The following is a 23,711-nucleotide window of genomic DNA, read 5'->3' as shown; positions in this document are numbered from 1 at the left end:
CTGAGCACTGCCCCAAGCAAAGCCCTCCAGAGCTGAGGGCATCCCCCTCCTGACAGCACCAGGAGAGGCACCGGATCCCACGGCCTTCCCAGCCACCCACGGGCTCCAACAGCAGTGACTGCCAGAGCTGGGCTCCAGGTGAGATCCTGGGGATATCTGTCCAGGAAAGGAACTTCATCTAAAGAGAATATTCCTTAAAGCTTTGATTTTAGCCTTTAAATTACAATTTGTTTCTCACCTAGCTTCAGATCAAGCCTGAAGCTACCGGAGAGAGAGGAGATTACTTAACCAATAGTTACAGGCTTGGCACAGTAAACACTGGATAAAAACATATTCTCATTTACACCAGGCTGCCAAAACCAAGAGACACAACAGTCCTTTTTGGCCTTAGGGCTCAGGACCAATTCAGCAACACTGTTAATTCTTTTACATGTAATTTTCAGGAAAAGGGAAGAAAAAAGCTGGGCTTTCCCAAAAGTACTATAAATATTAGCTCTCCTACCATCAACTTTTTATTTCTTGGGATATTTAATAAAAACTAGATTTATTAAAAAAAACCCCAGAACTGTGCTAAACATTTCCCAATTCTGCAAAAATTATGACTTACCTCCTTTTCTTTTGAGCAAGATTAAGTTCCAAAAATTTATACTTCTGATACTGCTCATCCAACTTCTTAAGAACTACATCTGCTGTCTCATTTCCAGGCTGTTTCATAAAAGAATCTACATCTTCCTTTAAGGGGAGAAAGAAACCCTCAGTGTTAGAAGACTTTTACAGAAATCCTAGACACAGACATGTTATCATCTTACTGCAGCTACATCTAGGGGGGTTTTATATATACAACTTCTTTTCTGGAGTGGAGTACACAATCATTTAGTTTTCTTTCTTAGCCACCTTTTCATTTCCCCCTACCCTCCTTTTTTGGTAGGGAACTAAGGATAATTTCATAACTGTATTTGCTGGTACCTGGTTAGTGGTGCTTTCAGTCCTGGCCAATGTCAAATGACACCTAACAGGGATGGGTATCCTGGGAGCACAGCTAAACCTGGGTTTCCTACCTGTAAGGCAGAATAATGCTTCTCCGTGGCTAATCAGATTACAAGCTATTTAGGATAAAACTGAAGAAGGACAAGAATCATGGCCTGATCAAGAATGTTGTGACAGAGAAAGACACAAAGAGGAGAAACTGGGGTATCTGCTCAGGCAGGTGCTGTGACAGTGAACAGCTTGGCTTCAGAAGCTCCTTCCATAGTCAGCAGGAAGCCACGGAACAACTCCAGCCAGTCCTACCATCAGCTGGAAAAGCTGCCAGAGAAGACAGGCCTGAGCCTGCCAAGGATGCTGACCTTGGCATGCAGCTCCTTCAGGCTCCTAGGAAGCAGTTCATGTGCCTGGGACAATGTTCCCAGCCTCTGGAAGGTACATCAGGCCAGAGTGTTTCTGGCCTGCCAACATTCACCTGTGTACATTTCAAGATGACCCCACTCACCCACTGCAGTAACTCTGCCCTTATTTTAATACAGAGCTCAGTAAAACCCCATGGAAGTCCTACCACAGGCCTCTTCAGCTTCTCCTTTTGAACTCAGTGTCTCCATTCCAGAAGTTTCACATCAGAAAAAGACTGTAATACCTTACCAAAGCGATACCAGATATGGAGCTGCTTCCCCTCACTAAGACTCCTAAAGCTGGAGTTGGAGTCACTCTTGGCTAAAGAAACTCACTGTGAAATTACTGAGTCTGGTAGAAGTCCTCACCTTCCTTATCATTAAGGAAATCTGCAGCAGAAACACAAACTCCATCACAGACTGCAGCAGGCAGCATGGCCCAGGTGGCAGATCTGACCTCGAGAGACCACACCCCAGACTGCCCAAGGAATGCCTTGAGCTACCCCCCCCAACAACCCGGGAAGCATTCCTGCTCCTGATAAAGCTTGGAGAAAACTTCCAACAAAGAAAGCAAGGGTCACAGAAGTGAGGCCTGAGGATGTGAAATGAAACTCCCTCTCGTGGAAGTGACTCTGCTGGTGTGAACCACCCAAGGCAGAAAGCAAAGGCAGGTGGGCTCAGCCCCCTGCCTGGCCCCCCCCTCTGCCCCAGCTCAGTCTGTGTGCACAGACAGAACCCACATCCCCATGAACAAAGATGCTGGGAAGTGGATCCAGGCCCCCTGCAGACTGGTGATCTCCTCCCACTGCATAATGCCCCATCCAAGGTGGACTCAGATTTACCCCCCAGGTTTTCCAGCTGGGGTTTCCAAGGCCGCTGGTCAGGCTTTGGATCCACCTCCCCCCCTGCAAGGCTGAGCTTGGACAGGACAGCTCTGAGGCACAGCTGGGTGTCAATGCCATCAGGCTCCCTGCTTTGTCATGCATCCTGCAGCACCTCGACTGCAGAATCACCTTACAGGTTCTGCAAGGACCTGCCAAAACTCATCTCCATCTTTTTAGGAAGAAAATTCACTGGCAAAACACCATGTTTTGTACTGTAGCTATAACACAATCTTTGCAAACGTCAAGCCAAGGCACAGGAGTGCTCTGTGAAAGCCTTGAAGTGCAGCAGGAAGCACATTCCCACTCATCCCTATGGTTATCTTCTGAGGGATGACCCAAATAGAGCACTGCAGGCACTGCCTCTGCAGAGCTGTCAGCACCTGTGGGCATGTGCAGGGAACAGACAAGAGACACGTGTTTGCAGATTTACATCCTCACCCGTGCTGAAGAAGGCAGAACAAAGAAGGCTTTTTGTTTGGAAACATCTGGGCTACAGCTCAAACCCACCAGAGTTGGAAGGTCTATCTGGAATGTTTCTTAAGACTCCAGTAAAACATTGAGTCAGGGCTTAACGTCACTTGAAACCTGGAGAGGCACAAGAATTCACAGATCAATGGCTCAGACAAGACATCAGCCATAAACTGTTTGAAGAGCCTCTACGGAACCAAGACACTCACAGAAAACACCTCTGAAGACAAGATGCACAGTCAGGCTGCCCATGCAGCGTGTGCTGGGGGAAATGTCAAGCAAATGATCAGAAAGTTTCTATCATCATGACAGGATATAATGTTTTTGAAAAGAAACCTCTGTTCTGAAGAAAAAGAAAAGAAAAGGAAACAACACAGAACCAAACACAGCAGCTGCAACAACAGCCACCAGCACAGAATGAGGGATGGGACACATGCCCTCAAAGTGTTTGGTTAACTCCTGTTTCCTGCCAGGGTGGCACCTCCACTGCAGAGCCAGCACAGAGCACATGTTCTCCTGTCATGATCAGTGAGGTCTCACAGGGCAGCTGAAGACACAGCCCTTCCCTTCCACTTGTGTTTGTGTCGGTCCCACAAGGGCTGTAAGGAAGTTTGCTGCAAGCAGGAATCGTTTTACAGCCCAGTAGGATTTGCCAGAGCCCAATGACTGCTGAAAAACCTTAAAAGAAAGGGAGAATCTGGATGCACTGAAACCAAGTGTCCTGTACCCTGTGTCTGGTGAGGTCCCATGCGTGGGAAGAAAAAGCACTACACCTGGAGAACCAAAATGCAGGTCAAACCCACGTATTTCTATAAAAGCAGTCGGATCTGATCAGTCCAAACAGCTCTGGCGAAGATATAAGAGATCTGAGAACTGCAGATTTTCAAAGTCCAAGAACATCTCAGTAACAAAGCAGCACCATGAACAGACCTCAACACTTCCAGGGCACCAGGGCAGCCAGGGACGGCCACCCTGATCAATACTTATTGATCAGATGAGATAAAGAAGCAATCAGGATGGTGCACCAAGAGCCTACTCACAGCAGAACGTGAACAGCAGACAATTGTGAGATTGTATCACTGCATAAGCCAATGATTCCTCCTTTTCAGCCAGTCAAGAGAATCATCAAATGCTTGCTACATCAGTTTTTAGAGTTGGATAAACAAGTTCTGCCTGTTTCCCGAAAGATACACATTTGTTGGTTTTCAAGAAGGACACATGGTCCCTTCTGAAGGATGGATCTGCTCAGCAGTCACACATGGGACTCTGGGAGGCAGATGCGGGGAAGGTGCCTGGAGCACGCACTGCCCGAGGTGGCACAGGGGGGCCCGGCGTGCCCGGTGAGGAGGGACCGGGGCACAGAGACAGGGCGGCCCCTCACCGCCCTGAGCCCGGCCGTGCAAACACACGGTAACGCCTAACGCGGGGGTCGAGTTTCCTGTAAAGTGCATTAATGCTTAACACCACCAGGTCGGGAGCAAACAGTAAAAAGCCCAGGGCTGAGGCCATGAGGGGGCACCGCCCGCCCGCCAGGCCGCGACCCTGCCGAGGTGCCGCCTCAGGGGGCCGGGGCCGGCTGGTGGCGCTCAGCCCCCGCCCCCCGGCCGCCCCGGGGCTGCCCGGTGCCCGTCCCCGCTCACCACGAAGGCCGCCTCGGGGATGCCGAGCGGGCCGCGCCGCCCGCCCTGCGCCGCCGCCTCGCCGCCTGCGGCCGCCGCCATCTTGGGGAACCAACGCTGCGCGCGCGCCCCGCGCCGGCACGCGGCGGACCAAACGTCATCACGTCGGCGCCGCACGCGCCACCGCCCATTGGATGCCGGTCTTGGAGGGGCGCGCGGCGTCAGCGCGCGGGGCGGGCGGGGCCGCGCTCCGCAAAGGGCGGCGCCCATTGGCCGGCTGGGACAGGGGGCGGGGCCAGGGAAGGCGCGGGAGAGGGAGCAGGAGGATGAGGATGAGGGTCTTACAGTTCAGTGGCGGATTCCGGGCCTTCAGCACTGACACAGAGCTGTCACACAACAGGAATGAACTATTAACGAGCCCAAGCTCCCAAATGAAACCTCTGCAACCTCCAGAAACAAAAATACAACTATTAAAAATACCGGTCTTTAAGGCTGCTGCTTTTTGGTATTGAGACTTCTTACAGGGTAACACACAGAGCTATGAAAACAACCTTTACACTTTCTCTGCTGTCGTGACTTTCAGGGTATGAAATGGTGAGAAAGCCAAACATTTAACTTTGTGGTGGTCAAGGCACCCCAGGAGAGACCCTGAGGTCACCCCTGTGCAGGTCCTACTTTTTAGGTGCCTACGCTTTCCACTAGACCAGGTTGCTCCAGGCCCCATCCAACCTGGCCTAGAACACTTCCAGGGATGGGGCATCCACAGCTTCTCTGGGCAACCTGTGCCAAGGCCTCACCATCCTCACATGGAAGAGTTTCTTCCCAATGTCTAATCTAACCCTGCCCTCTGTCAGTTTAAAGCCATTCTGCTGTCCCATTACTCCAGGACCCTGTCCCAAGTCCCTCTCCAGCTCTCTTGGAGCCCCTGTGGGCAATGAAGTGGCTCTAAGTTCTCCCTCGAGCCTTCTCTTCAATGTAAATGCAGAGGCATAACGAGGCACTCAAACACCCTAATTCAGCCATTATCAGCATTATAGCCTTAAGCCCTGTAGTGGTTTGGAAAAATAATCACGTACACACATCTTGCATGTGCCAAAGTTTATTTTTTTCCAAAACTTGTTTCATCAAATAATTGGATATGAGCAGTTTTTAAAAAACAAACAATTTGCGTATTAACAAATTGTGAAGTTCCACAATTAAAATATCAACACAGCCAGTCTTGTGCTTAGGCTTCATTTAAAAAAAATTATTCATAGAACATAAACCCTCAAAATTTTTTTCCAGTTTGTGGCTAGTATATTCCACACATTCTGTATTCTTATAAAACGAAGGAACTCACATAAAGGAACAGCTGTACAAGAATACATCTGAAAAAAAGCAACCTAAATTATCGCTCCTTTTAAATAAATATCCAATAAAAGGCACAAACCTGTCATGGGGGAAAACATAACATACAAAACAAGACCTATCAAATAAATAAAGTGTGGGTTGGGGTGAGGGAAATCTGTTCCAGCACCGATTGTGTCATTGCTCCAAGATGAAATTCCAGCCAAACATTTGGTAAAGGATTAAACTTAACTACAAGGATACACATTGAGATATACTGAAAGTTTTGACGTTACAATTCCTGTTGTAACTGTACCAGTTACTACAATCTCCTTAACTAAATGAGCATGAGAATTTGTATAAGGTAGTGATGCAGCGATGTACAGATCAATGACAAGTCAGATACATCTTCAGAGTCATAGCAACAGGTTTTCTCTATTCCTACCTATCAGTAATGTATAAATGATAACATGTACAGTTTCCATTGCTCAAAAATATAATCTTTTAAATGGAAATAGATGACTGATACACAGTGCCTTTAGATGCTGTCCTTACAATACAAACTACCCAAAACAAAAAGTTTTCCTTTTTATGTACAAATTAAGCACCGATCCACAGTGCATTACTATTCTAATTGTAACCCCCCCTCCCTGCCACACACCAAAAAACCCAGCTGGGAATACACCCTGTATTCAATCTGGCAGTCAGAAGTTTTGTTGTTGTTACTTTTGTATGTGTGGTTTTTGCTGTTGTTTGTTGTTGTTGTTGGTTTTTCTAAACCGAAAGTCCATTTGTTATTTTTACCTACAAATATTCCACCACTGGGCACAGAACTGAGGTTTCTCTAGTACACATGTCCAAAATTATTATTTTTTATATATAAAAAAAATCAGTAACTTCTTGGAGGCAAAGTCAAACTATATCTAGAGAACAACAGAAACCCCCAGTTATTTAAAAGGAGATACACGTTCAAGTCCAACAGGCCTCACACAATCCACCTTTCCCAATTGCCCCAGAAGTTACCCTATGTTGCATCCCATGATGGACAGCCTGCCTGAAGCAGCACCAACTCCCACCAGTGTGGCTCAAATGACCCACTACAGCACAGTAATGCAAAGCCCACGGAGTACTTTGAGTCTTCCTCCTTGTGCAGGCAGACACAGAGAGACATCTGAGTTACCTGCTTTCTGAAGTGTTCACAATGTGATTCTGACCAAACAAACTGGAAGAAAAGTCACATTTCTATACATCTCTCTTCATTGTTTTACTCATCATAACTTCTATTTGCAGCTCCTTGGCCTGTTACAGTCACCCTTCAAGAACAACCTTGGTCTTCAAAGTGTTGGGTGTTTTTTTCTGAGCCATAAAAGCCTTGACAGCATCTCCCAAGTCCTTGGTTTTCACTTCTTATGTATGAATTATGTTATTGAAACATACACTCTGCCATTTTATGCATTCCAATACGTGCATGAGGAAGAGGTTGGCAAAACCCAGTCCTGTGCACTTGCGTGCAGAGAGAAGCAACCTTTGCTTCACAGGGATCAAAGTGAATACTGTGTTTCAAAGTATCAAACATTGTGAAGGAGACTAAAAAGAAGGTAGGTTATAAAGTCTTCAGAATGTACTTTGTGGCTGTTTCTCCTTTTTTAATACTAAATAAACTGGTATCAGACAGCTTTGCTACAAGAAAGCTAACCAAAGAACCATTAAAAAGATCCAGAGCAAATCAGAAGTAGTGCAAACTATTACCTAGTACTAAATCCATTTCTGAGCCAAGTACATTCCAGGTATTCAGAATGCTCTGCAATAAAGTTATAACAAATATATACTGCTTGCCAGGCATTTATTTGTATATTTTATTAAAATAATTAATTATTACTTATACAACTCAGTATGAAGGAGACCTAACAGCTTACAGTGCATGGAACTGCCTGCTTGTAGCGCTCTCACCTCTGTCACTAATGCCCAGACATTTATAACATTTATAACATGTACTGGTCTAATCTGAACACAAGACTTTGCATTGCTGAATAAATCAATGGAATTCAACTACTTCTTAAATGAACAGTCCCCTCAACACAATGACTTACTCTAAATGGCATCTATTCCCTCGTCATGTGGAGGGCAACTATAGGCACTGAAGAACTCATTGGCTTAAAATGGTACAGTTGTTCAACCCAGCAAAGGTGGTTTAAAGCTTGAAGCCCTTTGTAATTCAAACTTGAACATTAAATTGCCATATACTGGTCCAAATTCTTTTAACATCAAGGAACTCTGAGTTTTAAATTTCTGCAAGGTTACATTTCCCAAGAAATCAGCAGTTACAGATTCCAAGGGTTGGGGAGTGGAGTTTTATTTTGCTTCTTTTATGTTATTTCATTTGGCAAAAATATTTTCATAGGGTTAAGAGATACTGCTTTTGCACTCTTTGGACAGAATTAAGCATTGGGAAAAAGAGAAGGCATGTTCCCACTTTGAGGAACATGCTGTAATTTAGAAGTTCTCTACCAGAGAGTTTGACAAGATTCTCAGGCCTACCTGCATTTGTGGTCAGAATCAGAGGCATTTCTGCAATTACAGACTCTCCAAAAGATAAAAGACTTACTACTCTGGAGGTCTATTTACTGTAACAACAGAAAACTACTCATTTTTTGAAAACTCAGCTTTAATATTAATCATTAGAAGTAATTTTATGGGAGAGCTTTTCATTGTGTTCTGCCATGAAACTTCTGGAGGAAAGGTTGTTCCCAGTTCCATCTACTTATTATAACTACTGGGTTTTTTTAATGCTATCACTTTTTATCAGACAGTGAAAAATACAAGATAAGGCATTTTCATAGCCAATTTCAGTTCTGGAGGAAGATTCTTAAATACAAAAGATGTGCCAGAAGTCTGTACACATCTGACCCATTGTGAACAGCAATACCTCATAAATTAGTTGATTTAAAAGATTTTCCTCTCAAAAAGAGTCTGGATTTCTTAACGTAGCATTTGAACCTTGAAATTACTACAGAAGAAAAAGATTACTGCAGCATCAAAGAAACGATTATCTAAAAGTTTGCACATATTTACACATTTAAAAATAATTACTTTTATATGGTTTACAACTAGGTTCTTATTTCAAAAAAGCAGCACAAGCTATTTTCTACAGCCGGATAATTTCCATATAGTTGCCAGTTCACAAGTGTGTCAGCATGACTGCAAGGTTTGAGTCTTTTGACCTAATGAACTTTAAAAAGAAGAACTGGATCTCTTGTCTCGATTGCAGTTGGCAACAGGATTTTGAGATTGCTCCCGTGTGCTGAGGTTGGGGACACCTACAGGCACTGGCTCCCAAAGCTACTCTTCCTTGAAGAATTAAAGATGCCACCTGCAGAGAAGGTACCTGATGGAAGTGCAGCTCCTGTCACCTGTTGCAGGCTGCACGTGCTGTTCTGTCACACACTTGTCCCCTCCTCCATCACAGACTTGCAGCCCACATCAGAGCCCGGCTCTTTTAACTCCCCCTGTAACACTGATATACCAATGGAGCAATTTGTTATTTTTACTATATATATATATATATATATATATGTAATAAGTATGTGTCTTGTTGATTCACAGCATTTCAAACTCACATTATAAAGTTTGCAAATTACTATAAGCTATTCTAATGTGAAAAAGCTGTCTGATTTCACACAACATTGGCCTTTTATGATAATGCAAGCATTGCTCTGTCGGAGTATTTATTAGAGCACATAAAAATTTTATTGCTCAACTTGATTTGTGTTGTGTCTTGGTTACAACAGCCACAGAATTTATGGAGAAAATAAATAGCTTTGACATCCTCAGTCAATTCCCAAGGTCATCCACTGATGATTAAGGTTGTAGAGCAATCATGTAACCTTCTCTTCGGCTTTGAAGATGATAATCCAGCTTGCACCTTCTGAGTCAATCTCAAAAATACAGTTTTCTGCTGAGCAGTTTAAAAAAAAATAATAAAAACCAGGGAACAAACATGACTTCACACTGCAGTGACTGTTATAAACAAGAATCTCTAAAGCATTGCAATTCAAAATAATATTGTATTATACAGGGAAAAAACAGTTGCCCTGTTCAGGAATACATCATGGAAAGATTGAAATTCAGTCTTTTCATTTTTTTACCAGTATTTGGTTGTTCTCACATCTTGTTGCTTTGGTGGCTCTACATAAACTGTATCTGTGAAGCAGAGATAACATATTAATGCCACTTAAATAACACAGGGTTTCTCTGTGTCAGAATTATGAATCCATTCGACTGCCTCATTACTTACAAGTTAAGTCTGTAGGCTTTGGCACTTTAAAACACCCCCGAGAGACATTAAGACTAACATATTTGGATGACAGGAGTACATAGTTTCTCCAGCTTCAATGACCTCTGTCCAAGCCTTTTTCACTCCCCCATCCCTTGATCCTTCAGGAAGCTTTCAACACTGCTCTAGTCAGTATGACTAAACCAAGTATCCAGCTAATGTCACAGGAAGTCTGAAACCTACATATCTTCACCACTCCCAATTTCTTAATACTGACACAGTGAGAGATATACCACTAAATCTCTCATTTTTAATTTCTTCCTTGCTTCCTGCAATTGTATGATGTCATATCTGAATTTGTCTCCTGACCATCAAAAGCTGCTGAGGAACCCCTCGCTTCCACAGAATTACACCAGCAGCTCTTCATGAAGCATTTGGTTGCTTTTACCAAGACTAAAGTTTCAAAGTCATCACAAGGTTAAAGAACACCGTTCACCTGAGTTTCAGAAACAGGTGCAAAAGGATTTGTTGGCCTTAGACCAGGCTGTGTATACATCATTGACTGGGGTGCCATCAAAGGAGCAGCTCCAACCTGAGGAGGTACCTGTTAGAAAAACAAAACCCCCACAAGACAAGTATATAAAATTCAAACTAATTCCACAAGATACTTCTTTTTTTTGCATTTAATTATAGTAGAAAATAAGCATATAGACACACACACACAGAGTAAAGTCAAAGCTTTTAAAAAACCTGCTATATAAAATTTAGAGTAATCTCTTTCAATGCAGAGTGTGAAAAAGCTATCAGATTTCAAACAGTATTGTCAATATACTGAAGTTACAGAATGGTTTGTACATAATAATGCATGCCATGGAACTCACTAGAGAAGAAAACTTAGTTTTCAGGAATATAAAACAATCACATTTCTTACCATTCCATATACAGGCACTTGAGGTGTGGTCAACGGGTATGTGATAGGAGCAGGTACCTTCAATCAAGAAAATGTTGATATATTTTAGAGAAGCTCATGCATACTAGCACTATATATAAAACTTTGAAAAAGACATTTTTCGGTACTTGAAATAACCAACATATTTACAAGAAATCGACTTACATATCCAGGATAGTGTACTCCATTCTGGCACAGCAAAAGGATAAGACAGAAAATTATTTAATAGGTATTCAAACTGGAAATTCTAACCAAGGGATGGATTCAAGTCCAGTACCATAACAGTCTGTAGCTATGCTCAACTCACGTATTAAAACAATCAAAGTGGGAGGAAAAAAAGTGCAAGAACAATAACATCAGCAACTATGCTTAGAAAGCTTATCACTAACATGACTTACAGAAAAATTAGAAGTTTTACTACACCTAGCCAGATGTGAGTATATTCCTTGCACAAGCACGTGTGTGAGAAGCTTTTAGAGGACACAGCATGAAACATTCCTTCTTCCTCCCACTATGTGTGAGAAGGGCATAGTAAAAACACAAGGAAGGCAGTGACCATTTCGCTTAAAAAGCAAATAGCAACAGATGTTTAGTCATGTGAATGTTGCTCCATACCAAGATCTCATGTCTGCAACATATCACAATATGGAAGAAGAAAAATGAAGAGCATCTTAAGCCTTGTATCAGGTTATGTTCACAGGCACAGCAATGCATGCTCTTCATATTGCCACACTTTGTTAAACAGTGCTAATTATACTGGAAATTGAGTGCTAAACAAAACACTTGGCTATGGAATAGTAAGCAGGTGATACATGAATTGGAGGGTTAGTACCGTGAATGCCACAGGCCAAGCCATGACAGGGAGAGCTTTTCAGTACTGGGACACAGATTCTAAAGGTGCTCATATCTGGGCTAGATCTGTGCACCATCAATTGCTGGAGTTCCATGTAAATGCCTGAGCAGATATCTGGCACAAAACACTCAAATGCTTAGACCAGAAAGTAATAAACATGAACATATGAAATAAAACCACAAATCCCAAATCCACAGTGCATCAGCACTCTAACATGTTCTAGAGCATCAAGAGGGGTTAAAGAGATGGTGTGGTCTCAAAAAATCTCACATGAAAGTGCCATACAATTGAGACACCCTCTCATCTAAATTTTTTAGTCTCATTTTTGAGTCCAAAACTGGATGTAATATTCTACTCAACTTTGCTAATTCTGAATGAGCATAGTCATGTAAGACGAGGAAAACAGTGATCAGAGGTTAGCTATTCTTATTGCAAAATGCAGTCAGACAGCAGTCCAAAATTCATAGCAAATGTAGTAATTACCCTAAGTTGTACATATAACTGAGATGAACATTCTACTGCCCTCTAAGGCAGCTATATTTCAGAAGTTTGTATTTGTATGAATACAAGATACTCGAAAAATCTCTTCTAAGAGCCCAAGAAAAGTCAGCTGCCTACAAGTATCCCTCTAAGAAATGAAAACTCTTCATTTAAATAACTGTAAAGGATCCACTTAGCATTTTGTACTATGTTAAAAATACAAAGCTGCTCTTGAGCATTATCAAAAGTCCAAAGTGCTGTTTGACCTGAGGATTAAGGTGCCTTACAGGGGTTGCAGCAGTATTTCATGTGATAAAACTGAAAAAGGAGCAAAAACTGGAAGGAACAGCAGTTTTCCCCTAAAACTCATTCTTAGGATGTGTATTTGTGCACATGTGCCTGGGAAGGGGAGCGGAAGCATCTCAAACATGCACATCAGGAGTTTTCTGGATTGGGATAATATTTTTCAATCCAAAAAGAACTTATGAACTGAGACAGGTAATCAGCCTTTCACTTGAGACATAAATCTTTAATGGACAAGTTTTACAATGAAGGGAAATAAAGCATACTAAAATCTCTATGTCATTCTGCATGATTCCATGATCCTACCAGCATTTTCCCCCCTGCTGCCAGTCTTGTCCCAAACGCCTTGGCTGTTCTTTTTAAGTTATTTCGAGCAGAGAAGCAACATTTGCTAGAATGAAGTGTGATTTCATAGTACAGAAATTACCATGTGTGGAATGGTGGGTAGGGGAGTCGGGTTCCATGTGGTCGATGTGCTTGTTTTTGCTTGCCAGTTAGTTCCACCAGTAAGTTTTTTCTCTGTAGGCTGGGACCACTGCATGTCTGACCTAAAAATGAAATTGTGGTATTAGTTTTTACAGGCGGGCAACAGCAAGAGTAACAACAACATAACGGGAAACCAAAACATGCTTAAATACATGTACACGGCTGAATCTACGGGTGGGAGAAACACTCAGATTTCAGTAACTACTTATGTATCTCTGCTCCAGTAAGTGTGAAGTCTGGGGTGTTCTGATTGTGTTAAAAGTAAACTATCATTACTGCACTGTACAGCACAATGGTTAACTGGAGTTTGATGCAACTGCAAGATCTTTCACGATGCTTCAGTAAAAATACAACAATTGCAAAACTGAAATGAACTACTTCAAAAGTTGAGGTTGACTGTGTTATGGTGACTGACCACAAACGTACTGTTTCAATGTGGTTCTTGATTATTTCAGATTATTTCAAGAGCTGAGACTCTTCCCATGTTAGTGCTGGTCAACTGTGCCAGAGACTACCAAACAGTCATGTGAGAACACTCTAAAAACATATATGCTCTTACTTTTTGGATGGAGTTCCTCCAAAGCCAAGATCTGTGGGGGAAAAGAAACAGACAAAATTCTTAAGCATTTTTAATTCTGGAGGGGAAAAGCTTGTTTTGCTTTCAGTAACAAATAAGCAAGTTAATTTTAAAAGATTCACACTTACTTCCTACTAGATTAGCAAGTGAAGAATCAAGGTCATTTGCCAAAATTTTTCCGCTTTGCTGGCTGGTTACACTGGCTCTTTGACTTTGTGGTGGTACTGTGGGTTGCAACACATCATCTAGAAAGGTAAAAGCTAAACCAAGAGCACAAAAGCAAACTGTTAACAAAATGGTTACACTGCATTTAAAAAAAGACATCCATAATCCAGGGAGATATTTTCTTTACAGAACACTAAGTAATTTGAGTAGTTTTATGTGGAGGTTCAACATGCTGGAAGTGTCTAAGACTTGGATGGAAGCAGAATTTAACCTCTTAGTTTTTAATGAAATACTATATTGTAGCTACTAATCCAGTAAAATCTTTAATTGTACTTCAACAGACACTAATGTCATTTTCAAAATAAGAAGAAGTGGGGTTGTTAAAGTTAGTTTCAATACAGTGGTACTTTCATGATACTGCCAGTATCCTGAATGTACACAAGAGCTCCTTTACTATATAGAAGACCAGGACTGTAACTCAGATATTCTTCAAGCAACACACACACAACCCTAGTTTTGCATTTCTGCAAGTACAATGCCTCTGAGTGGAGTCTGAGGGAACTCATTATCATGTAGCAAGAGAAAACACTGAAGTCCTAAGCACTGAAAACAAATGAACACGAGCTTACCCGTTAAGGGAGATCCAGTGGGCCACGTTCAAAGTTCGCTCCCCCAGAAAGAGAGGAAACCATTATTACACAATGGATGAAATTAGTCAGAGCTATTTTAAAGCAAGTAACTACAACTGAACTGATTGCCTCTTATCAGGCCCATAATCACCTTGCAAATATATTAAGTTATTAAATTTTGAACTGCAAGAGCAATTATGCTAAATTGTTAAGCAACTGTTGCCTGTAGGGTATAAATTAGTCATAAGCCAGTTTTTACCACTTGCAGTCCTGTACTCTGGTGCTGAAGATTTTCCTCCAAAAACAGCATCAAAGTCCACATTAATTGTTGAAGAGGTGGTACTTGGAGGAGCTGAATGAAGAGGGAAACCTGAAAAAAAGAGTTGAGTAATGAAATATACCCCTGAAGTAATACCACTAAATACAGAGAAACCAGAAAGTTTTTTAAAAAAAAACCAAAAAAACTGAAATTACCATCAACAGTCAGAGGATGATACACAGAAGCATACGTAGGTTTATGACCACTAAAGTCATCTTTGTAAAAAGAGAGAAGAAAATAAGATCAGTTTTCAAGAGAAAAAGGAAGAGGAGATGCAAGAACTAATTCTGCACTTAAAAATTAAAAATCTTAAATATTATGAAGAGATTTTTTTATTTTACAGATTTGAAGAGCCAAGTAACTCCTGCATTCCCCATTACAAAAGAGAAAGGCGGTTGCAGTTTGAAAGAAATCCGCAAAAATTCCAGCAACACTGCAAGTCTTAGGATATCTATGTTGGGCAAACTGAACAAAATAATAATTTATTTCAACTATAGAAATAAAAGTTTAAGGAAACATATAATTTACTACACCTGGAATTAAGGCACCATTTTCACTTCTTAATCAAAAGTGAAAATTGGCCCAAACCACAAAAAAATTACATGGCCCACTTTTATCAGCATTATTATTATCTCCAGTTGCAAATAGATTACATGGGGTTTGTTTGGTTTTTTACCACTAAACGGTTCCACCGTTTGTTTGGAGGAAAAAGAAGAATTGATGAAAGGGGTGGCAGATTTTACAGCTTCTTCAACTGGCTTCATGTCAAAGATGTCCAGATGAGGTGGAGAACCAACACAACCATTTGAAGACGAGAAAGGACCTTTCAGATGCAGAAGTGAAGGAAAGAATACAGAGTACAAATAATGGAAAAGAAAAACAGACTGAAATGATTGAATATGAGAATTTCTAAATAAAGCCAAATTGTAAATATTCCACCTTGTGATCAGCTCATTTAGATACAAATTCTTAGTTTCAGATAAAAATCCTAATAGCTCTCTCTATTTAGGGAAAATAATTCTAGTATTATCATTGGATGGGAAGGGGAGAATGACAGAACATGTATCAATCAAAGAAGTTAGATACTACATTTTTGGCTTCAATAATCTATCTTTTAAATAGCACATAAGGGTATCAAGTCCACCTATTAAAATACCAACATTTACCATGGTGTTAACATTGCCTTCTTTAGGCATTTGAGCCATTTCTTTGACATCTGATCATTCTTTGGAAGGATGGGTGAGGGTACAGAGAATGCTGTGCCCAAGAAACCAGGATACACAGCTTTATTATGAGAACTTTGAAGTTAGCAGTACCTTTTAAATGAAAAGTATATTAAATTTTGCTTAATGAAATGGAAATACTAGTCCAGCATCTTTTCAGTTACATTTGCTTAGTTTATATTTCCCAGCATTTTTAAATTTTGACTTTCAGTTACACTTCTTCTACCTTTTATTGAAGGGCTCCTTCATTCCATCGACTGGACATCAACACTACTGCTACATGTTAAAGAAAGTTTGCCACAGCTTTCAGATTATTTATTTTCTATTTTGTCAAGAACAGAAATGTTTGGATGCAAAGTAATTAACGCTTAAGATGTGGATTCAATTAAGTATTGAACCTGTATTTTCTTCCTGTATTCTAAGAAGTCACCCATCACTAAGAGTCAAATCAAGGTATGAGCTCACCTCCCCAAGCACTGCTTGCTGATGTTGATATAGCTGGAGTACTCTGCACAGTTGGAACAAATGCAGGCTGAAGATCAAAAAGATCACTAGAAAGGTTGGGCATGCTGAATAAGAAATGAGAGAGAGAGAGAGAAATATGAAGATACATAACGGGCATTGTATTCTTGTGTTATATGAACACTCACACCAATCTCATTTTCTCTTATTCACTAATAGCCCATCAATAACAGTGGTACAAAACCTCACAATTTAGCATTTAACATACCAAAAGAAAGCATCAGCAAAATGTACTCGAGAAGTAACCAGGATTGGTGCTTTACAGCCACTGTGGAGCTACAGGGCACTGCAGTAATTTCTGCTTCCTTCAGAAAGCAAAGTATCTCTCACCTATTTGTTGTGGGTGCTGGTGCAGCAAAGAGGTCAACAGCTACAGTGGTATTCACACTTTTTCCTGATAAAGTGCTTGGGGATGCTGATGTGGAAGTGGAATTTGATACTACAGAAATCTCTCTTAATCGCTGCTCCTGAAAGATGAGATAGACAGTTGGAATTTTAGTCTTATTAATTTATTAACCATTCAGTCCTAAACATCTTTTCCAAGAAGAAGTTTTAATTATGGCCTTAATAAATAAAAGCTATTCTTCTGTAAAGTTATTCTTCTGAAAATAGAAGAGTAATTGAAATTGGAGATAAAAGAGTATTTGTAATGTAAAATCAAGGTGAGACTTGATGTTTTAAATAATTATTTTTTAAGCTATCCACAACTACCTAGAAGTAACCACTTCTAGTCAAGCTGCAGTCTAGATACCCTCCAGAGCCACTCAGAGAAACAGGTCAGCGGACCTTTGCTCAGGCAGATGCATCTCCCTACTTATGGATCTTCATAGTTCAATTCAGATGTTCAGAAATCAGTGAAGATGATGTACATCCCACTAATATCCAGGTGGTGTTGCTCTTAAACTGGCAACAGAATAATCTTGTTTACATTAATTTCAGGTTTACATCCCTCATTACTCTAGATATGTCCACTGCATTGATATAGCACAGGTCAAAGCACAGCTGTATGTTATACACAGCTGATGTTCCTCTCTGAGTGACCTTGCAAGCTTCCCTGCCTCTCTTATGCTAACCTGTATTCAAAACCAAAAAAATCTTGGAAAACAGAACTTGTTAAAAACATCATACCTTCAGTGCCTGCAGTCTAACTTGTTCCTCCTCCAATGCCTGCTGCTTTTCTTTCTCATCCATCCTGCTGAATGACATTCCTGTATTGGCAAGTGAGGAAACAGCACTGGATAGGGCACTAGCTCTAAAAAAGGTAACAATTAAAAAAAATTTAGTTATTAAAAAACTAAATCAGGTATACATTACTTACAGTTTAATGATCAAATGCCTTATCTAGTCGTGTGCCATTCTCCCCCCCAGTCCCTTTTTCCTTTACTCTCTGGTACAAAAAAGCCCAACAACAGGGTTTGGTGACAAAGCAGCACGAGTACACAAAATCAGTCATCAGGTTTCAGTGGGTAGGAACTGGAAAATGTGGAACATACCAGTTGTCTTTTTTCTTTAAAGTCATCTAGACTAGACTGGAATGTTATTCAAATGGCAGAGGCACAGGAAGCTTGTTTGTACATTATATAACAGCAATCAAAGCACAAGAGTTATTCCCTATTTAGTACACACTTGAGCAGAATCCTGTGGCAGCAAATCCTCAAATTTTTGAGCAAAAAAAAAAAAATCTGAGGAGAATGCAACTCAGGAATGTAACTCACACTGATACATTTATCAATATTTACCAAGTTTCTGTGTGGGAATGTCTGTGCCAAAAGAGATCTCTCACTCTTCAGTCAGAAGTACTGTTCACACAATACTGATACCGTTCTTGACAGAAAGAATAACAATTTCTGTCAGCACAGAACATCTAAGCTAATTTGGCTGTTCTGAGAAGGGACTGAAGAGCTTTTATGAGCAGGTTAACATAAATTCATGGTCTGAAAGGTAGACAATTGACAATAAAGATAAATACCACCTGATTGGGTAAGAAGGGTATCAAAATTCAAATACCTTAGAAATCTTACAAATCAAAGGACTTCAAACAAGTAAAAGCTAAAAGGAATAATATACAAGGTCTCAGCTCAGTGGTTTGTTACAGCATAATCAGGCTGTAGTGACATGCAGTCATGCCTAGATTTCAAACATGGCTAAGCTATCAAACTAATACCCACTAGATGCTTCATTTATATTTCTAGGAAGAGATATTCAGAAGTGAATAAAATTCAAGAATACTAAGTGACTGAATCCTGAAAATTCTTAGAATAACACTGACAAATATTAAGTATTGGCACTGTTGTAATTCATTGGGTGCTCACCTGCTGGCAGCAGAGACTTCTTTTGTTTTCTTTCCCTCCACAGAAGCCAAATGCTGTTCCAGTGCCTCAAGCAAGCTACTGGGTGCCTAAAATTAAAAGTATTTATAAAACATTGCTTCTAATCAACACCTCATTGTTTAGCACACAGATGAGTTTTCTCACCCACGAAAAACAAACAAAAACTCACAGATGAATAATTGTGCCTTTGGGTTTTGCTGCCACCCTGCACACCCAGATCCTATCCACTCAGTAGTGGTTCTTTAAAAGGAGTGGGACACAGAGGCATGAAGGAAGGATTCCCCCAGAATGGGTTTGCTCCTGCACATGCAAGTTGCATCTTTGGTTTTGGCAACAGTATTTGCTATGTTAAGATTAACTGAATAATCACAGCTGATTAAGCAGTACTCCCCTGAACTCACAGAAGTACCAAAACAAAGACTTGGTATTTTTGATCTCCTTTCTCATGTAACAACAAAAAGCCAGTCATTCTTCACTCGAATATTTACAGTCAAAGGCTTATAGCAGAAACACTTGACTACAGCAGGATGTTGGGTTTGATAAAATAGGGAATCAAATTCAATCTGATCCCAACAATACTATTGCAGACTGAGTAGCTGTTCAACATGTAACTATACAATAAGCCAACTCAATTACTCCAAGTGAAATAAATCCTACTGCATATTCAGATGAAAGGAATGGACCTCTCAAGTTTTAATCTACTTGCCAGTTCAGTCCTCCTCACCTGGCAGGGTTTCAGAGACATTAAAGCCTCTCTTACCACTTGCCAACTTTCAATAGCTAAAACAGATATGACAGGCATTGTTTGGAGGAAAAACAAGCTTGCCCTTGTGTAGCCCTTCTGTACCAAAAGTTAGATCAAGTAATTTCCTGGAAAGAGGAAAAATATTATTTACACAAGGCTTTGGCAAGCTCCCCTTTGAAATACTGAGCACAATTCTAGAGTCCCACATTCAGTGAAGGCCAATTCAAGCTAGATGAATCGAGAGATGGAGGGGGGAAAAAAGTACTTAGAATAATCCTATAAAACTTCTTGTCTTAAAATTAAGGTCTGAGCTTGTATTTAAGTAGAGCTAGGTAAGCTAAGACATAAGACAGTGTAGCTACTTCAACAACAGGTCATGAATAAATTTGGTGTTTGACCTAGACAGCTAAACCCCAAGGGGGACATTTTGAAATACCGTTCTGGAAAGGTATCAGGGACCAAAAAAAAAAAAAAAAATCACCCCTCCATACTTTTAGGAGGCACAATAGTTTGCAAAAGGCATTGCATGGCACAACTACATTGATAATAACAGAAGCCTATGCCCTAATTCCAGAAATCTTTTTTTTCTCTCAAGGCCACTCTAAAACTTATTTGTATGGAAAAGCATATTCTGTACTTACTATTTCTAAAACCCTCTAAACGACCCCCTCAACCACAAGAACTAAACCCAACAAACCTCCTCTGAACTTTCTTATTGCTGCATACATCCAACAAAACATCAAATTTTGAGTGAACAGAGTAGTTTTATGTCAGAAAAGGTGCCCGGGCTAATACAGGCATTATGACATGAGAAATGCTGTATTTTATGATTCAGCCTCCCCCCCACAGAAAGACATCTGACAGACTAACATTCATACAGAGGGAAATGATCCAGTTACATTCATGAAATACAGTAACAGCTATAAACAGAACACAAGCAACATCACTGTGAAACAGGGCATCTACAAAGAAAAACATTTTCTTTATAGGAGCAGACAAAATGGCACTATTAAGAGATTCTAGCAAATCCTTTTAATGTGGCACTAAATGGATGTACAATTACTCAACTCATGTTAAATGCCATGAAATTTTCTATGTAAGTGGAAGGCTTAACAGTGGAACTGAAATTGCCAAAATACACAGGATGCTGATGTCTACCACCAGTTCAAAGTTGCCTTTGTCACTTACATAGTGCACTTACAACAAAACAGCTGAGGTATTAGAAATAAAATGTTAAGTTAAATCCCCCTATTCTCAGTAAATAAAGAAACCCTACCTGCTTTCAAGAGCCTTATAATGACCCAATTAAGTGGACAAGTGCACACAAACCCAGTGAGGTATAAATAACTTCAGACTTGAGTATAATGTGATTAGCATAATACAGACCAGCTGAATACTGCACTACTAATCAACAGACAAAGTAAGATGCTAAGATCAAACACCAACAGAAAACATCAAACTACTGTTTTTACTCATTACCTGCTCTTACCCTGATGGTTACAGTCATATTTCTTTCCTACCAAAAAGGCCTAGAAGTTCTTGATGGGATTAATATAAATTGCTAGGAGCAAACATTAGAGATTTGTACTTTGAAGCATGTATGGTTTCAGATGGAAATCATATGTAGGCAGTAATGAATACCACTAACAATGGAAGCTTGTGGTTTAGATTTGATTTCCACATTAAAAAGACACTGACGTTTAGGCAAATCTTCACACTACATACATTTTTACATGATTAACCCACAAAATTTAATTTCATGAAGGTGGTGCAGGATTAGCCGTGACTGTTCAAAGATTACACATTAAATTTTTACTGTTTCTCAGTGACTCCACTTAAACAGCTCGAGTACTCTAGAGTTCTAAGACACTCCAGTTTATTGCCCCAGTGTCCTGACAGGTGGCTCTTCATTCCATCAGGTTACCCTGCACTGCAGAAATAATGACAAACACCTCTGTGCTGTTGGGTTGGCCCTACATGAGAAATACACCATCCCTGCGAGCTGAGGGAGCTCACAAAGAACACCTTTGTTCATTGCTGTGGACTGTCACTGTTTCACCAGGTCACACCATCTTTTTCACCTCCCTTCTGCCCCTCAGTTTATCCTCCCTGGAAGGTGTTTCCCTGCACCCCACCTTTCAGGGGAAGTTTCCCAGCACACAACCTGCACCGTGCATGTCCCTCATACACTGAGTAATAGTTAAACTGGAATTGAGTGCTGATATAGAAACATCCAATTTATTCAGACCTCAGGGGACAGAAAAAATTCTTGACTGAACTAACTGTAATCTTTGAGTGTGTTGGAAGACATTAAGTTACAGTGAAATGGAAGGTTTTCCTCTAGGCATGGCAAGATGTTTGTGGCTTACCTTCCCAGGGATCCTCTGTGAAAAAAAAAATAGAAGTTCTTGAAAAATATTTTCTGTGAGTTTTATTGCTTTAAACAATCAAAAAAAAAAAAGCTTATTAAGAGCTTCAAAGTTTGAGTACATTTAAAGCATGGTAAAAGTTACCAAACACATTTCCCATATATAAATACATAGAAGGGAATATAGTCTCAAGAAGAATCATTACTATGACACACACCAATCTTTTAAAAACACAGAGAACAAAACAGTTGGGTTAATCAATATACTGTGTATACTGACCTGAGTAAGATCTGGAATGTCACCCTGATCAATTCCAACTTGCTGGGTTTACAAAAAATGAAGAAAAAAACAGTACATTAATACATGCAGTGGCAATGAAAATAAAACACAGCAATATCTGAATGTTACATAGAAACTAACATTTAAAAAGGGATATTCACAACTTTCTGAACTGGTACAAGTTCCACTAGGAACACATCTCAGTAATCACAAGTGCATACATCTCAAGGCAAACCCAACTTTTCATCCTGCCTGACTTTCATGCAGAAAAGTCTACTGGGATCATTAGAAACACCCACATTGCTTACTGCAACTAGATTTTTTAGCAGTTACATTAAAGGAGGGCACTGTAAATAGACTGTAACGTTAAGTTACAGTTTATACATTTTGGATCATTCATAAAATTTGTATCAACACTTCAGAAAATTGACTATGTTCTACTCTGTCTAATAAAAAAAAGGATACCCAAGAATCTCATCCCATGTTAATGAGTGTATACAATCTTTAAAATACCTAATACTTCACTGTACAGCAATCTTTGTGAAGTTGTTTTTATGAATATTGATACTGTACCAGCACAGACAGCTAAATTAGATCCTTTCCATAGATGTAGATTTATTTACCTCTGCTACTTTGAGGAATTCTGACAATTTGGTCATTCTGGCTAGAAATTTTTTGTAAATATCCAAGCCTTCTTTGCACTGGTTCTTCTTCATATCAAAATATCTTTCTGAGGATGCAAATAAAACTCTTGTAAGATAATACCCTCCCCAACAAAAGGCTGACACAGTATTATAAAAGTTAATTCAAGACAAACTTCAGGGGAAGAATAGACAGGAGTAACTCAAAGCTATCTGGATTTTAAAGTTCACCTTAATACCTGACACCTTTTGTGATAAGTCAGTCAACACAAAACCACTGATTTTTCTGTTTCAGAGTATTAGACTATAATGCAAAGCTTTATTGAGCGTGGATTTGAATCACTGCAAATTGCTAAATTAGGTATTATGGTGAATATTTTCAAAAAGTTTATTAGCTGGAAATGAGGCAAATTATTTAAGCATTTGAAAATATTCCTGGTACATATTTATATTTTTAGATGCTGTATCAATACATTTGATGTCTCTAGATGGGCTTAAAATCCAAAAGGCATTAGAATGGCTACTGAAGTGAGTACATATCCTGAACTGACCTTTCTATGGTTTTGCCCTCTTTACTTAAGAATATTTCACTCGGTCAAAACTAATGGATTAACAGATCAGAAACTGATCAGAAATTTGATTAAATAGTAATTAAAAGGCTTTGTTCAAAGCTTATCACTCTTTTACAAGAAACCCTACTTGTCACCTAATTGGTTCACGTAGATTCAGGTACCAGTTAAAAGGTGAACAGTCAAGCTATAAAGAAGGTACAGGAAAACAGAAGTCAGTCATATTGTGACTATTTTAAATACTCAAAATACCAGATATCTCATTATACTTTTACAGTCCGACTGCAAAGGTTATCCACTGCATATTTATGGTATCC

The 23,711-nt window shown here is 40.1% G+C and overlaps 1 protein-coding gene across 9 annotated transcripts in view; it reads right to left on the bottom strand.

The window, feature by feature from the left end:
• Positions 1-23,711, bottom strand: part of LOC113985613 (prefoldin subunit 3) — a 41,226-nt gene that overhangs the window by 5,005 nt on the left and 12,510 nt on the right. Inside the window, exons 7-24 of one of the 9 annotated variants that reach the window (XM_039387775.1) lie at positions 22,808-22,914; positions 22,185-22,226; positions 21,906-21,920; positions 18,774-18,859; positions 17,590-17,713; positions 16,792-16,928; positions 16,405-16,508; positions 15,393-15,539; positions 14,872-14,931; positions 14,657-14,767; positions 13,732-13,848; positions 13,586-13,616; positions 12,968-13,088; positions 11,070-11,093; positions 10,887-10,943; positions 10,452-10,559; positions 9,828-9,882; positions 5,440-9,196 (exon numbers count right to left, since the gene is read on the bottom strand). In XM_039387775.1, coding sequence (XP_039243709.1) covers positions 9,868-9,882; positions 10,452-10,559; positions 10,887-10,943; positions 11,070-11,093; positions 12,968-13,088; positions 13,586-13,616; positions 13,732-13,848; positions 14,657-14,767; positions 14,872-14,931; positions 15,393-15,539; positions 16,405-16,508; positions 16,792-16,928; positions 17,590-17,713; positions 18,774-18,859; positions 21,906-21,920; positions 22,185-22,226; positions 22,808-22,914 — 1,406 coding nt within the window. In that variant the 3' untranslated portion in view covers positions 5,440-9,196; positions 9,828-9,867. Of the gene's footprint in view, positions 1-607; positions 733-4,377; positions 4,468-5,439; positions 9,883-10,451; positions 10,560-10,886; positions 10,944-11,069; positions 11,094-12,967; positions 13,089-13,585; positions 13,617-13,731; positions 13,849-14,656; positions 14,768-14,871; positions 14,932-15,392; positions 15,540-16,404; positions 16,509-16,791; positions 16,929-17,589; positions 17,714-18,773; positions 18,860-21,905; positions 21,921-22,184; positions 22,227-22,807; positions 22,915-23,711 lie in introns of those variants that run through there. The other 8 variants (XM_039387780.1, XM_039387776.1, XM_027716512.2 and 5 more) reach the window with 8 other exon arrangements.

This window comes from Pipra filicauda, unplaced genomic scaffold, assembly GCF_003945595.2.
Source record: "Pipra filicauda isolate LSUMZ 115617 unplaced genomic scaffold, ASM394559v2 scaffold58_size5111680_pilon, whole genome shotgun sequence".
Classification (NCBI taxonomy): domain Eukaryota; kingdom Metazoa; phylum Chordata; class Aves; order Passeriformes; family Pipridae; genus Pipra; species Pipra filicauda.
The sequence above is the reverse complement of the archived record's forward strand: the minus strand, read 5'-3'. Positions and strand labels throughout refer to the sequence as shown.